This window comes from Netta rufina, assembly GCF_964035555.1.
Source record: "Netta rufina genome assembly, chromosome: 9".
Classification (NCBI taxonomy): Eukaryota; Metazoa; Chordata; class Aves; order Anseriformes; family Anatidae; genus Netta; species Netta rufina.
The window spans coordinates 14225056-14238708 of NC_140132.1; the positions used below are offsets into that span (position 1 = coordinate 14225056).

At 57.8% G+C, this 13653-nt stretch overlaps 1 protein-coding gene across 1 annotated transcript in view; it reads left to right on the plus strand.

Moving 5' to 3' along the window:
- The window catches only part of XXYLT1 (xyloside xylosyltransferase 1), a 38006-nt gene extending 29249 nt beyond the window's left edge, over nt 1-8757 (plus strand). The window contains exon 4 of the mRNA XM_084291802.1: nt 7628-8757. Coding sequence (XP_084147928.1) covers nt 7628-8024 — 397 coding nt within the window. The 3' untranslated portion in view covers nt 8025-8757. The remainder of the gene's footprint in view (nt 1-7627) is intronic.
- Nucleotides 8758-13653: the final 4896 nt, after the last annotated feature.

Genomic DNA, 13653 nt, shown 5'->3' on the forward strand with positions numbered 1-13653 from the left:
GGCTATCTGCATCAAAGGGCTTGCAAAGGATCCACACTTGGATCCTTTTATGGCTGCCAGGCTGTTTGTCTTTGCTCCTGCCTCAAGCCTAGGAAGAGCTTGAGCAGGGCTTGTTTTCGTGGAAGGGAAGAGGACGAAAAGCTTTGTCCTTGACTGTGGCCAAGCAGGAGCTGCTGGAGGTGTGAGCTCAGTCCCACCGGTTTCTCTTTGTGCTCCTGTGCCTGTGCTTGCTCCTACCATGGCCAGACCTTGCTTCCCTTCCTCCCCGGCCCCTTCTGCTGCTGGAGGGGTGAGGAAACCCTGCTGCTTCTACCTGCAAACCAGCTGGGCCTACAGGGCTGGGGGCAGCCACAGATCTCCTGGCATCATGGGCCCCTCCTACAGGCAGGGTGCCCCAATTTGGAGGCTTTGCTCCTCTCCAAGTGCATTTGCTTGGGAGAGCAGGGAGCTCCGTCCTTCTCAGTGCCCTCTTGGAGAAGACAGATCTTTGCCTTTCCTTTCCAGGGGCACTGGTGGTTGGTGGCAGCCTGCGCACAGCCCTGGGAGCCAGAGCCAAGCCGAACCCTTTGCACTTTGGATTTTACACCATGTTGAGGCTTTGAATTGATTTGTAGCAGGTGCTGCTGCTTGATGCGAGGGTGAAACGATTCTAGGAATTCTTTGGCAATTGCTACCAAGAAAAAGCCAAAATTACGGAACAAGCAGAACCTGAAAGGAATTGGCAGCAGAATTGATTTGGGGAATTTAGCGTTCCTTCCTGATGTCTGAAATCCCAGAAGGTAGAGGTTTTCGGTGCTTACATCTGTGCACATCACTAATGTGTAAGCCCCGTTGCACTCTCTCCCATCACCAACCAAAGCTGAAATGTCATTTAGAGCAATGAATAAACCTGACAGCATCTAACAGCCACGAACAGGCATCGAGTAGGATTAAAGCTATTAATAATATTAGTTGTATTCCTGTGCCTTCTGAGATTCTGGGTGTTAAAATGAGTTTTTTTGAACAGCGACAACACGTGTGTACCTCAGGGTAAGGCGCAGGACTGCTGGTGCTGCTTCCTCCACCCCAAAGCTGCTGTGAGCCCTCCGGCCCCATCCCACCAGGCTGCAGCTCCCGTCCCCGGGCAGTAGCACCACAGGGGCGTGGGGAGTGCCCTCATTAATCACCCAGTGATGAGCTGCGTTCTCAGGGAGTTTGCTAATTAGCCATTGCAGTGAGTCTGGTTTTGGATTGTTATGTCCATGCAGAAATAGAACCATCCAGAATGGATTTCCTGCCCCAAAACCAGGCCTTTCACAGGTTTGGCATGCAGACGGCCTTCTGGTAGGGGCTGTCGCTGCACAGACATCATTTGTGCGTTACGTGGGAGATTTATTAGGGAATTACCAAAGCCTCTCTGAGCACTCAATCTGTCAATTCACAAGGATTTCCAGACGAGGTGTGGTGGCGGCGGGGTGTGTGGGCTGGATGCAGGGGCTGGAGGCACCTGCTTTGCCCCGGGGTGATGCTTTTAGCTCTGGAGCAGGCAGTACCCCAGCACTGCGGCTCTGGCACACCCCTGGGCGAGCCATGCTCCCCAGCAGGGCGAAGCTGGGATTTCCTGGCTTACACAAGCTGCCCAGCTTGAGCTAAGGCGCTCCGGCCCGGGCTGGTACTGAACCTGTCCCCTCAGCTCCTTAAAGGGTTTAGCATTTGCACGTGGGAAATAAGCAATCAGCGACAAGGGCCACTTTGTTACAGCCTCCTTGGGCAGCAGGGAAAGTCCTGGCTGAGGTCTGGCAGCGCCGTGGCGGGGAAGGGGAGCGTCCCTCCATGCAGCTGGGGCTGTGCTGGTGCCGTGCTGGTGCTACCATCTGGGCACCTGGCCGGGGTTAGCATAGAGAAGGCTGCGAGGAGGTGTCCTGGCCATGCTCTTCCTTCTCGCTGAGGATCAGGTAGGAAAGCTGCCTGCGGGTTGGCAGCGAGGGATGGTGGCAGCACCAGCCGAGGGGTGCTGAGGACACCAGAAGATGATTCTGCCCCTAAGTGTGAGGGTTAAACGCACCCCTGCGTGCTGAGCAAATAGGCTCAAAAGGCAGGCTCTGCTCAAACAGCACCGCTGTCTGCAGGGGGCATTGCCTCATGGGCACTGCCATCTCCCTGGGTGCCTCCTGAGCATCTCCCCTGGGTACCGGCACACCAACCCGCCCCAGGGTGTCTCCGGCTGGCTGTGCTGACCCTGCCAGCAGTGTTTCCCTGCCCCTTTAGCTGTGGTTTCCAGCAGTTTTGCCGTGGCACAGCTTTGGAGCTGCCCATCAGGGCTGGTGACCGCAGGCGGGGAGGCAGGGGGGACGCTGGCTGCACGGGAGGAGGCCGGGCCGGAGGAGCGCGTGCTTGGCCAGCAGGGGAAGTCCTGGTGGAAGTGTTTTTTTATCTGGGCTGCCTGGGCCCGGCGTTTGAATGCTTGGAAGTGCTGTTCTCCAGATGTTTCCTAGCACACGCAGGCTCTGTTTATAAACAGCGCCTCAAAGCAGAGCCCCTCGGCTCTTGCAGCTGCTGGCCCGGGGGCAGTGGGGCCGCAGGCGGGCGCTGGCAGCCCCGGCCCCAAACTCTTACGGTGTCAGGGGCCCCGGGGTCACCGCTGGGAAGGAATTTTCCCCTCCCTTCGAGAGGGGCCACGGTCAGGCCGGTGGTTAACAAAAGCCTGAAATGCCTTCTCTTCCTTTCTCCTCCCCTCCTCCCAGCAAGCAGTTTCCTGCTGCTTTTCATCCGGGTGGCAGCCGGGGGCTCGGCGCTGCCTTCCTGCCCTTGCTGGAGGTCTCTCACTGCTGGGGGTGCGGGCACCGAGCCCTCCCCAGCGCCAAGGCCAGCGGTGCTGCAGGGAGGAGGGCACGGGGAGCCTCGGTGCTGCAGCTTTGTGCTTGCTGGTGGCTTCAGCCCTGCCTTGGCAGAAGTGGGGGCTGCCCCCAGAGCATCCCAGGGGACCCAGTGTCCTGCGTGAGCCTCCTGCGAGCCCCTTCCCTTCCATTTTTCCCCTTCCCTCCCCCCCATGCTGCCAGGGCACTGCCCAGCCCCAGCCTTTTTTGCAGGTATCACCCTGCCACGTGGGCCGTGTGATTCACCCAGCTCTGCCTTTCCTGTGTTTTGGGGGAACTGTGTGTTTTACGCAGCTTGTCCCATTGTTGCTGAGCACCTGCTAATGCCATTTTTTCCAGAACCGCCAAGATGAGCCCACGTGTGCTTTCCCCATCGGCCAGCACCTGCAGCTTCGTTTCCCGCGGAGAACATCGCATCGTACAGGGTGCGGCCGAAAACTGGGCGCTGGGCAGCTCGGTTAGAGAGGAAAAGCAGCAGGGGATGGGGTGTAGCTGCCAGCAGCACCCACTGGGGACCTCAGGAGGCACCCCTTTTCAAGATTTGGCAGCTCCCTCCCTGGGTCCTGGCAGCCAGCCAGTTCATCAAACCTCTGAGATTTTGCCCCCATGTTTTGCCATGGGTGATTTCAGACAGGAGGGAGCAGAGGGGGGTGTGGGCTGGGATGGCTCCTTGGCTGGTCGCTGCGTTCCTCCTGGCCCTGTCTCCTCCGAAGAGGACACTCCTGGAGGCACCTTTCAGCCATGTTCTTCTCTATCGCAGTCCCTGGAGGAGGAGAGGACGGAAAGCCACCATTAGAAGGACGAAAGCTGAGCCCTGCCCAAACACCTTTCCCTCACTTGGCCCCAGCCCAGCGCTGGGAAGGCTGCGGCGCGGTGCTGGGGCAGGTTCCTGAGCCGTCGGCGCCTCGCTGTGCTCATCGCATCCTGCGGCTCTGCCCCAGCCCCGCATCCCGGGGGACAACCCGTCCTCCCCGGCCCCATCCCCGGCCCCGTCCTGCCAGGAGGAAGCGCTGGAACAATCCTGCTCCATTCTCACCTCGTCTCCCTGCAGCCAGCAGCGCTGCTGCCTGGCTCAGCCCTCTCGCAGCAGCCCGCCGGGGAGCAGCGTTGCTCAGAGCCTGAGTCAGTGGCCAGGGCCCCGCTGTCCTGCTGTAAGGCACCTCCCTCTGGGGCTCTGCTCCCAGCCAGCATGTACCAACCAGCCCGCGTCCCAGCAGCTCGTCAGGCTGGTGAGTGCGAGGCTGGATCTCGGCTCTGCGCACCGAGCTTCCCCGTAGTGCCACGCCAGGGGTGCTTTGCTTCCTTTCCCGTGAGCATCCTCAGATCGTCTCTGCAGTGGCCTGGTGTCTGTGCCCACGACAGAACCGCTCCTTGCACGGGCAGAGCCCTTTTCTCTCCTCTCCCTGCTTTAGATGCAAGGAGCGTTGCTGCCTGCGCTCCCCAATGAGGCAGCGAGCCTGCAGCAAGTGCTCTGCTCCCCCTTCCCCGGGAGGCGTGGAGACAGCTGTTCAAAAGCTGGGTCCTTCCTTCCAGGGGAAATTGGCGCTTGGAAAAACCCTTTCTGCCCTGAACCAGCCAAAAGGGAATGCTGTAAAGACCGTAAAAAAAAGTGAGAAAATTCAGTGTTGAATCTGAAGCATTTAAATGGAGAACAGCACGGGAGTGCTGGTGCTGTACAGTTCTGATTCTCCTGCCTTTATTGCTCAGGAAATATAAAACGTGTTCCCGGCTGTCGTTATTAGTGGATCCACATTTTCTGCTGGGATAATTCATCCACTGGCTTTGAAGTCCCAGCCCTGGCCTTGGCTGGTCGCACAGCCCTGCACTGAGCCTGTGCAAGGCCCCTCAAGGCGCAGGGCATCCCAAGGAGGCCAGAAGGGTGCTGCAATTGTGGGCGTTCTGCACGAGCCTTAGCACTGCTCCAGCTACCCCGTGTTAAGAGCTGAACGCAGCTGCCTTCACCAAACGTTTGGATTTACATTTTCCTAGGGGGGGAGTACCCATCATGACTCCTCAGCTGTTGCAGGGGCTGATTTCCCTGCATCTTCTTACATCTGAATTAGTTCGGCTCCCAAGCACGGGAGCATTTATCACCTTTGGGTGCAAAATCCAAGCCGCGTTCGGACAAATTCCTCTTTTCTGTGCAGCTGTGCTGAGCCTTCGGTCAGCGCCTGGCAAATTTTGAGAGGAATCGGGCAGGCTTAATTTATTCTCTCTAACAGCAGCAGCGTTTCTCTCTGACAACTTCACAGCAAGGTGCAAAAACGTGCTGTAGCTCTGCCTGAAGGGTTGGGGCTGGGAGGAGAGAGCGGGGCTGCCCCCCCCTTGTCAGACAGCGGGGCTGGGGGGCGCGGGCTCCCCCCTGGCTGCCCCTGCCCTACAAGCTCTGCCAACTCCCAGCTGCCCCAGCTTGCAGGGGATGCAGCTCGGGAGCAGAAGACCCCATCCCGATTCGTGGGGGTGGGTTCAGCCCCAGCAGAAGCTGCTTGGGTAATGGCAGGGGACGAGTTCAGTTCCTGCAAGTGGGAACAGCTCGTGTGCACGGCGGGGTGTGCTCGCTGCCCCGGGGCTGTGCAAGGAGCCAGAGACGTTTTTGTGCTGCTTGCTTAGGTAGTCTAATTTTTTCCCAATTGAATCACTCTCTTGAGTTAATTTCGTGTGTTCCTAAACTTGCAACACTGTTCTCCTTGGCAGCTGGAAATGAGCTAGGGAGGATCACGCCTGCCAGAGCTGCTGCATCTGAGCCTTCCCAGGGCTGCAGATGCTGAAGGCAGTGCTTATTTAACTAATGAGATCTTGCTATCGGGTGTCTTTAAAAAAAAAAAAAAAAAAAAAAAAAGAAGAAATATTTCTGCTACTTGGAGGGATTTATTTCAAGCCTTTTTGCACAGCCTCAAAACGAGGCCAAGTTTTGATGCGGCGCTTCCCTGTAATCACCTCACAGCGACGATGCCGCGTGCTCTGCTACCCTGATCCCATTAAATGCAGGGTGTGGGGTAAGCAGTGGGATGTTTCATGTGTCCGAGCAGGTGAGCGGTGTTTGGGCATCCCACCAGGGGGGCACCCTGCGGGCTCTGAGCCTAGCTCCTGCCCTCCCAAACCCCAGCTCTGGAGGGGCTCGTGCAGCAGTCCCCGAGGTGTTCCTGGTGTGGTCGAAGCCATCTCGCCCGCCTCCAGCTGGGTTTGGCGGCCCCATACCCACGGCGGCCAGGCTGAGCCGGCCCGGGCCCGCTCTGTGTTTGCCATCGTGGAGCTTTTGTGCGAGCGGGGCCACGCTATCGCTGCCGGCGCTGGCCGGGCTCGGCATTGTGTCCTGTCTGCCGCCAACAATGTCCCCGCAGGAAGGGCAGGAGCCGGGCTGGGCCGGCCGTGGCGCTGCGCCTCTCCTTCACAGCGGGGCAGGACGGGCTGCGGGCTGCCCAACGGGGTGCTGCTCGGAGGGTCTCCATGCAAACCGTGCTCACTTGGGCCCCGGAGAGCGTTTTTGGCAGGAAGGAGAAGGGGTTGAGCTGGTTCTGCAGGGAGCTCCCGTCCCGCGGTTGCTGCCGGAGGGTTGGTTTTAGTGGCTGCTCGCCGCGGGAAGGGCGGGGAGCGGTTCCTGCGCCGCACACGGGGCGCTGGTGGGGGAGCAGGGCCAAAGCTGCGGTCATGGGGAGAGACAGCGAGAGCCAGGGCACGGCTTGGCTTTTCCCCTTCTCTGTCATCTCCCTCAGCTCGTGCAGCGGGGCTCGGCTTGGTCGTGAGCTCCTTCCTCTGGAAACGGGTGACAAGGATAGGGATTGCTGTCACGGGAGGGCTGAACTTCGGTATAGAGGCCCAGATAATTCAGAAGATGCACAGTGTGCTATTCAAGAGACCCCCAAACCCCTTGGTGTCTGTTTTGCCTCTGTTCCCGACCTTCCCATCCACTGCTTCCACCCCTGATGGGTGCTGAGGGACCAGGGGCCGTGCTGACTGTGAAGCACGCGGAGGTCCCCAGGCAGGACACGGGGCTGAATGGGAGCCACAGGCCCCAAATCCATGTGGTGCGAGGCAGAGGCCCTGGCTGGTGGGGGTCTGCAGAGCTGACCCCAGGCAGGGGGCTCCGAGGGGGACAGGTCCTGAGGAGCGCAGTGAATCGCAGGTGTGGTGGCTCAGGACAGCTCTCTTTTTATCCTGCTCAGCCCACTAGTGCTCTGGAGAGAAGTAAAACACACGGATAGAATTCACAGCAGTGCCCAGCCGTGTCCTGCAGCCAGACCTGACCTTTGTAGGGCTCCCTCGGACACCCTGCGTGCCAGCTCCTGCTCCCAGCTCAGGGGAGCGCTGCGGGGACGCGGCGCCGAGCAGCCGAGGGGTGCACGTGGTCGGCTGACCTTAGGGCGAGGGATGTGATTCCCTCTCCCTGCACAGCCATGTGAGCAGTCACAGGGTCCTGCGCCCAGCTCACTCGCCCGAGGATGCCGAGGAACACAAAGGAGGCTTTAGGAGAGGGCAAGAAGAGTGGCCTGAGGTCTGGGAGATATCCTGTGTGGGGAGGCAGAGGGCAGCCCGCGAGGCACGGGGCTGCTCCGGGGGCCGGATGCCTCCAGCCACCAGAAGACAGCGCTGAGAGCCCTGTGGGGGGGGTCTTTTGTCCTCTTGAAGCTGTTCTTGTACCTGGCAGGCATATGTGGAGGGGAATTCAGGATTCACAGGGTGCATCCAATTCTCATTTCCAGGCCTGCCCCGAGTGCTGGTGGCCACTCTCTGTGCTCACTCACCCCCTGTTCTCGCCTCTGCTCTCTCCCCAGGCACACCTTCTGGCAGTACCGCCGTGAGAACCCCAAAACCAGGGTGGGGGAGCCCCCTCCCGACGGGCTGCCCGGCTTCAACAGTGGCGTCCTGCTCCTCAACCTGGAGGCCATGAGGCGCTCCAAGCTCTACAACCAGCTGCTGGAGCCCGCCATGGTGCAGAAGCTCACCGAGAAGTACCGCTTCAAGGGCCACCTCGGGGACCAGGATTTCTTCACCATGGTGGGGATGGAGCACCCAGAGCTCTTCCACGTGCTCGACTGCACCTGGAACCGGCAGCTTTGCACGTGGTGGAAGGACCACGGCTACAGTGACGTCTTTGACCAGTACTTTCGGTGCGATGGTGAGGTCAAAATTTACCACGGGAACTGCAACACCCCGATCCCCGAAGACTAGGGCAGCAATTCCTCCGGGAGCAGCTCTGACTGCAGCAGTGCTGGAAAGCTGTGCAGAGCTGCAGTGACTCCAGTCCCTCCAGAAGGGACCAGTGCACCAGTCCCTCCAGAAGGGTGACCAGCCCTGATCTGTTGCATCCCAGGGAGATCCCTGAGCCCTGGGAATCCCAAGAGGGTTCAGTTTCCCACTACCCCTAGTCTCACCCCTCCAGGAGTTAGAGCAGGACGTTTATAGTGGATATGCCTGGGCTCAGCTCCTGGCTCTCCCTTAGGTCTCGGGGCACGTCCACGGTGCTGTCTGTGCCACAGCCACCAGGTGTAGGGACAGCTGGGGGGCTGGCTCCATGGGTGCTGTGCAGCATCGTGCTGCCTGACAGCGAGATTTCAGAGCCAGGCGGTTGGGTTTTGTTTTGGCATTCCTTGGTGGCCCATTTTGCACCTCATGCAGAGCATCAGTCTGGTCCGTCTCGAGAGCAGACGCTGTCCTCAGGTCATCTTCCTTTTGAGCATTCCACAAAAGCGAGAGGGTTTCAAGGACTGAAAAGCTGCTTTAAATTTGGGTTACTTGTGAACAAAAATTGAATGCTAGATGAGCTTTAAAGCCTTCCTCTGGTTCTCCTTAGCAATAAAAGCTTTACTGCGATACCTTGTCTTAAAAGCATTCAGCGAGCGTGTACAAATTGGTTCATTTTTCTAGCTTTGCCTTTAACCTTTTGTACTGTAATAAAGCTGCAAACGCAAAACCCACTTGGCTGTTTTTCTGCAGCACGACTGAAGTCCTGTGCCGTGGGAGGTTTTGTGTTCTGTTACGGTGATTGATAGGTGGCTGATACGTACCTGATGGGCAGATGGAAGCGGTGCCCTGCGTGGCTTAGCACTGCGCCTAATGAGATGCCTGCCCCCAGCGAGCGGTGCGATAAATCCTGCCCTGATCCACTCACTGTGCTTATCGCAGCGTGTGCACACCACAGGGGTGGCGACCAGCAGAGACAGATGATAGTGGCCGGGCGATGCTGTTGCACCAGCAGCAGCCACACGTGTGAGCAAGCCCTGTCCAGGCTGAAACCCGTTGGTCCCTGGCTGCTCCATCTCCCAAACCATCCGGGAAGGCAGCGCTGAGATGAGCTCCAGAACCAGCAGAGGTTGTTAGATCACCGGGATGGCTTCACCACGAAAGAGCTGTGGTGCAGAGAGGTTGGACTCCTTGGGGCTTTTCGGAACGACTTGGCAAGCCCTTGGGCAGAGGAATAGTTTCCCCGGAGGAGGAAGAGGAGGCAGAGGAAGGACACATGTCCCCTCCCAGCTACCTGGAAGAGGCTGTAGCTGGTTTACAACTGGGGAGATGTTTTAGGGCATCGCTGGCTGCTGCAGCTCGCAGCCCCCATGCTGGGGCATATTAAAAAGCTCATCACTCCCCGTAGCTGGGGCTTGTCCGGGAGGAGCTGGGGCCTGCCTGCACTGCAAATCGCCAGGCTCCGGGCTGCAGCGCTCCGCTCCCAAATACATCCTCTGTCTGCAGGTCAGTGGGAGGTTGCTGTAGGAGGGGATGTCACAAACACAACAACCCACTTCCAGAACTGCTTTTTTTTATAAACTGAGCTGGCATGTGTCCGTGTGTGTGTGCGCGCATCTGTGTGACATGCACGTGTGAGAGAGAGTTGGGGACTTAATTACAGCTTAACCTAGTAACGGCAGGCGCAGCATGTGGCAGGAGTTCCCTGGCTTCCCTCACCTCTGCCTGTGAATGAACCAGTGCTGCCCAGCAATGCGGAGGAAGCTCTCCTCCCTCTGACCCATACAAGGGCCCCGGGCTGCCTCCCTGCCGCCATCCCACGCTGACACCACGGCTAGATTTTGGGGAGTCTCTGTGGCCCTTCCTCCACGTGGTGCTCCGGGAGAGGTGCCCAGGCACTGCTCCGAGCCTGGTGCATTGCTGAGGTGTAGGGACGGGGGTGACAAGGAGCCACCCAGGGCAGGGGTTTCCCCAGCCCCTGGCATTTCCAAGCCTTGCATGGGGTGGCTGGGGCAGCCCCAGAGGCCACCAACCCGGGTGACACGCGCCCCTCACCTGTCCCCTGCAGTGACACGGGGCTTTCTGGGGCTCTCTGGGCGGAACAGAGAGAGGGCAGGGCTTCCTGGCGTGGTGTCACAGTCCCGTGGTTGGCATCACTGCTCTGTCACCGTGCTGGCACCTCCCATTGACCCTGCAATTACCTTGAGCAGCTGCCCAGGAACACCTCTTTGGGCACTGCCACCGAGGGGAGGACTCAGCCAGGGCCCGGCGGTGGCACTGGTGACACACGGGGCTCCTGCGGGAGCCATTTCCACCCGGGGCAGGAAGGGAGAGCCGAAGCCCCGGCACTATCAGGCTGACGTGACTGGGGACACGGCGGGTCCTGGCGTCTGGCCTCGGCTGCACGTGCCCGGGGCCCTCTCCCTCACCCCCCGGCCCCGCGCAGTCCCTCGGGACATGACGCAGAGCCGCTCACTGCTGCACATAGCCCTGCACGGCTCCACTGGTGGCTCCACTGAACAAGCTGAGGAATGGCCAAGATGAGCAGCGAGACACCCTGTGGCTGGGCACGGCCCCGGGGATCATCCCTGGCGTCACCCCGTGTCATGCTGTGTCACCCCATGTCACGTTGTGTCACCCCATGTCACCCCAGGGAGGATGCTAGTGCCGCATCCGATGGAAAATAAAAACCCTGGGGGTTCTGTTCCTGCAAAGGGGGAGCTTCAGACCTGGCAGTCCAGCCCTTTGTAGAAGATCAGGCTGGGAAGCGGCTCCATTTCTCGTCTTGCCGGACTTGGCGTCGTTCAGCATTCACGAGGAGCTGCGTGTAAAGCAAACAGCATCGCCTGATCCCTGCTCGGCTTGGCTTTCAGGTCCGCGTTTGAGCTGCATGGGATTTTTGCTCACCTCTCCTGCGTTGCGTAATGCTGTCAGTGTTTATTCTCTTACTCATTTGTACTTCTTTCCCATTTGAAATGATCAATTGTTGGTATAAACTCACCTAGGGAGCAATTACTGTAAGCCTAACCCAAACAGGCGCTGGGGGTGATCCATTAAGCAATGCAGCCGCCCTCCCCTGCTCGCTGCTCCCAGAGGACACGCTATTTACTTTGCAGCTCTCTGCTATTCATACCGAGCGCACTTCGGTCAGCGTGCCAAGAACAACACAAAACATAACAACAGGCTTAAGCGCTGGGATGCAGTTTCTGACTCTGCAAAACAAAAAAGCCACCCTATTATTTTTCCCTCCTAAGAAGTGCCCGCTGCAGCAGAGCGGGGGGGGCTCCCTGACCACCTCGCTGTCCTCGGGAAGGCAGCGGGTAGCATTACAGCTGCCCTCAGGGAAAGTAGAAAGGGAAAAAAGAGGATGTTTGGAGCAGGGAGGCTGGGACATGGGCAGTTTATCCTTTCAGCACAGATTTTTAGTAGGCTTCACTGCTTTGTGAGCTTTTCCTCAAACGCTTTGCAGAGCCACAGAGGGGCACCTGGCTTGGGAGCGCTGCAGCCAGGTTTTGGTAGCTCCGTCTCTTACTGTCTTGAGCTTCTGTGGCTTAATTACTGATTGCTGAGAAATTGCTGCCTGGTCCTGTCATTCTTTCAGAGCTGTCGGGGTTCGCTCTGTGAAATTTGGGGACTTCTTTATTTGCCAGCCAGCTGCTAATGGGGGGAGCAAATTATGTTGTGGAGATATTTCAGGGGAATTAGCTGCATTGTGCCTAAGATTTCAAAGTTAATTTAGGCAATTTGCCTGTTGGGGAGCAAAAAAAGAAAAGCTGAAACAAAGCAGAGTTTAGAGCTGGCAGAATCTACCATGGTCTGGTGGTTTGTACCTGAGGACAGAGATGCTCGGCAATCCCGTAGCAGCAATTTGTCACCCTGCTGGTGACAGTCCTAAAGCGGCTCAAGCCACGGGCTGCACACTCACAAGGGCACTGCATGAAGTTTCTCCCTTTATTTCCTACAGACCACTTGCTGTAAGTGCATTTTGCAGATATTGAAAGGCTCGGGGCCTTTGTCGTAACGTACCCCCTCCTCAGATAAATGGATCCTCTCAGGGACAGATCCTTTTAGGACAGTCTCCGTCTAGGGAACAAAACACCTGCAGATGGCCTGTGGCACATGCGGTTCTAGGCACCACATCAGAAGGAAGGGTTCTTTATTTTTTCCTGCATGCTTTTTACTTTAAAACTCATCTCTTTTCTATGCTGGAGGACTTCTTGGGCTACCTGGGGACCACAGCAAAGACAAACCCCTCCAGGAAGACCCACCGTGCTCAGAAGAGGGAAGTTTCATTCGGGGCACTTAAAAACACCGGCAGCAGCAGGGAAAAACACAGGGCATGTGAGGTTGAGCGCCTTGCCTCTGGAGGGGGGTGCAGAGAGCCGGCCAGGTGAAGGATGCTCAGCTGAGCTGAGTCCCTGTGGGCCTGCAGGAAAACCAGTCAGACGTTATCTCAATCTGCCATGTTCAGACAGTCTCCAGGACCAAAACAAGTCCTGCCGCTGGGCAGCATCTCTGCTCAGTGGTTTGGGAAGTGGTTGGTGCTGTAGGGGCTGCGGTGCTCCTCCTGAGCAGAAACTGATGGAGGAGAAAATGCCAGATGGCGAAACAGCCACTGGGGCTGGCACTCCGTGCCCACGCTGACCCACCCGTGCTTCATGTTTTCAAAGCAGCAGACACTGCAGAAGTAGGAAATGCAAGAAGTCAGCAGTGTTAAACCAAATGCAATAAAATATGCTATCATGAGTCATTTACTTGTAAACCTCAAAAATTTTTCAGCAGATCCTGCTGAATTTCTTCCGCCAGTCATCACTATGGTGAAGTTTTTCCAGCAGAGAACAAGGGTGATATAAAATGTGAATAGCATTTGATCGACTTCTCCCCTCAAGAGCTATATGTAGTAGGATGCATTATTGGATAAGAATGGGGGAAACATTTAAATAACACTGGGCTGAGGAGGGAGTGCCAAGGCAGTCATATGCTTGTCATAAAAACTGAGCACCGGATTGTTAATGAATAAATGTGACAGCTAAATCTGGGCAGGAGCACAGCCAGGCTGGGTGCAGCATCACGCACAGATCCTGACAACTGCTCTGTGGTCTCAGGCACGAGGGTGCAGGTCTGCAGCCCCTCCTGCCCGAGGGTCTGTGCAGCCCGTGCCCACTGAGCCCCTGCAAAGGGCCCATGTCATCCTGCTGGGGAAGGAGCAGCTCTGGGAAGCAAAGATCCCCCCGTCCCCAAAGCCACATTTGGGGCAGGACGGGGAGCTCGAGCTGCCACCGAGCTCCCGAAGTCAGCAGGGCAGGAATGCTGCGGGCAGATGTGAATTACATGTAATAGCCTCAGCTGCATTTATCCTGCTCGAAATAGCTTTGCTTTTTGCGGATCAGTTGTTTGGAAACCATAATTGATACCCTCTGCGTCCTTTATAGCTGCTTGTAAAATACGGCCCCGTGGTGATGCAAGAGCAGGCGTGAGCCTGACCAGAGGTGAATCCGGCCCAGCACAGCGCCGGGCTGACGGCCAGCCGGGGTCTGTCTGTCTGGCCCCTGCCCGGGGAGCCGTTTGTCCAACACTGCCCGCTTGGTGGCTGTGGGCACAGGGCAGGCATGGGGCA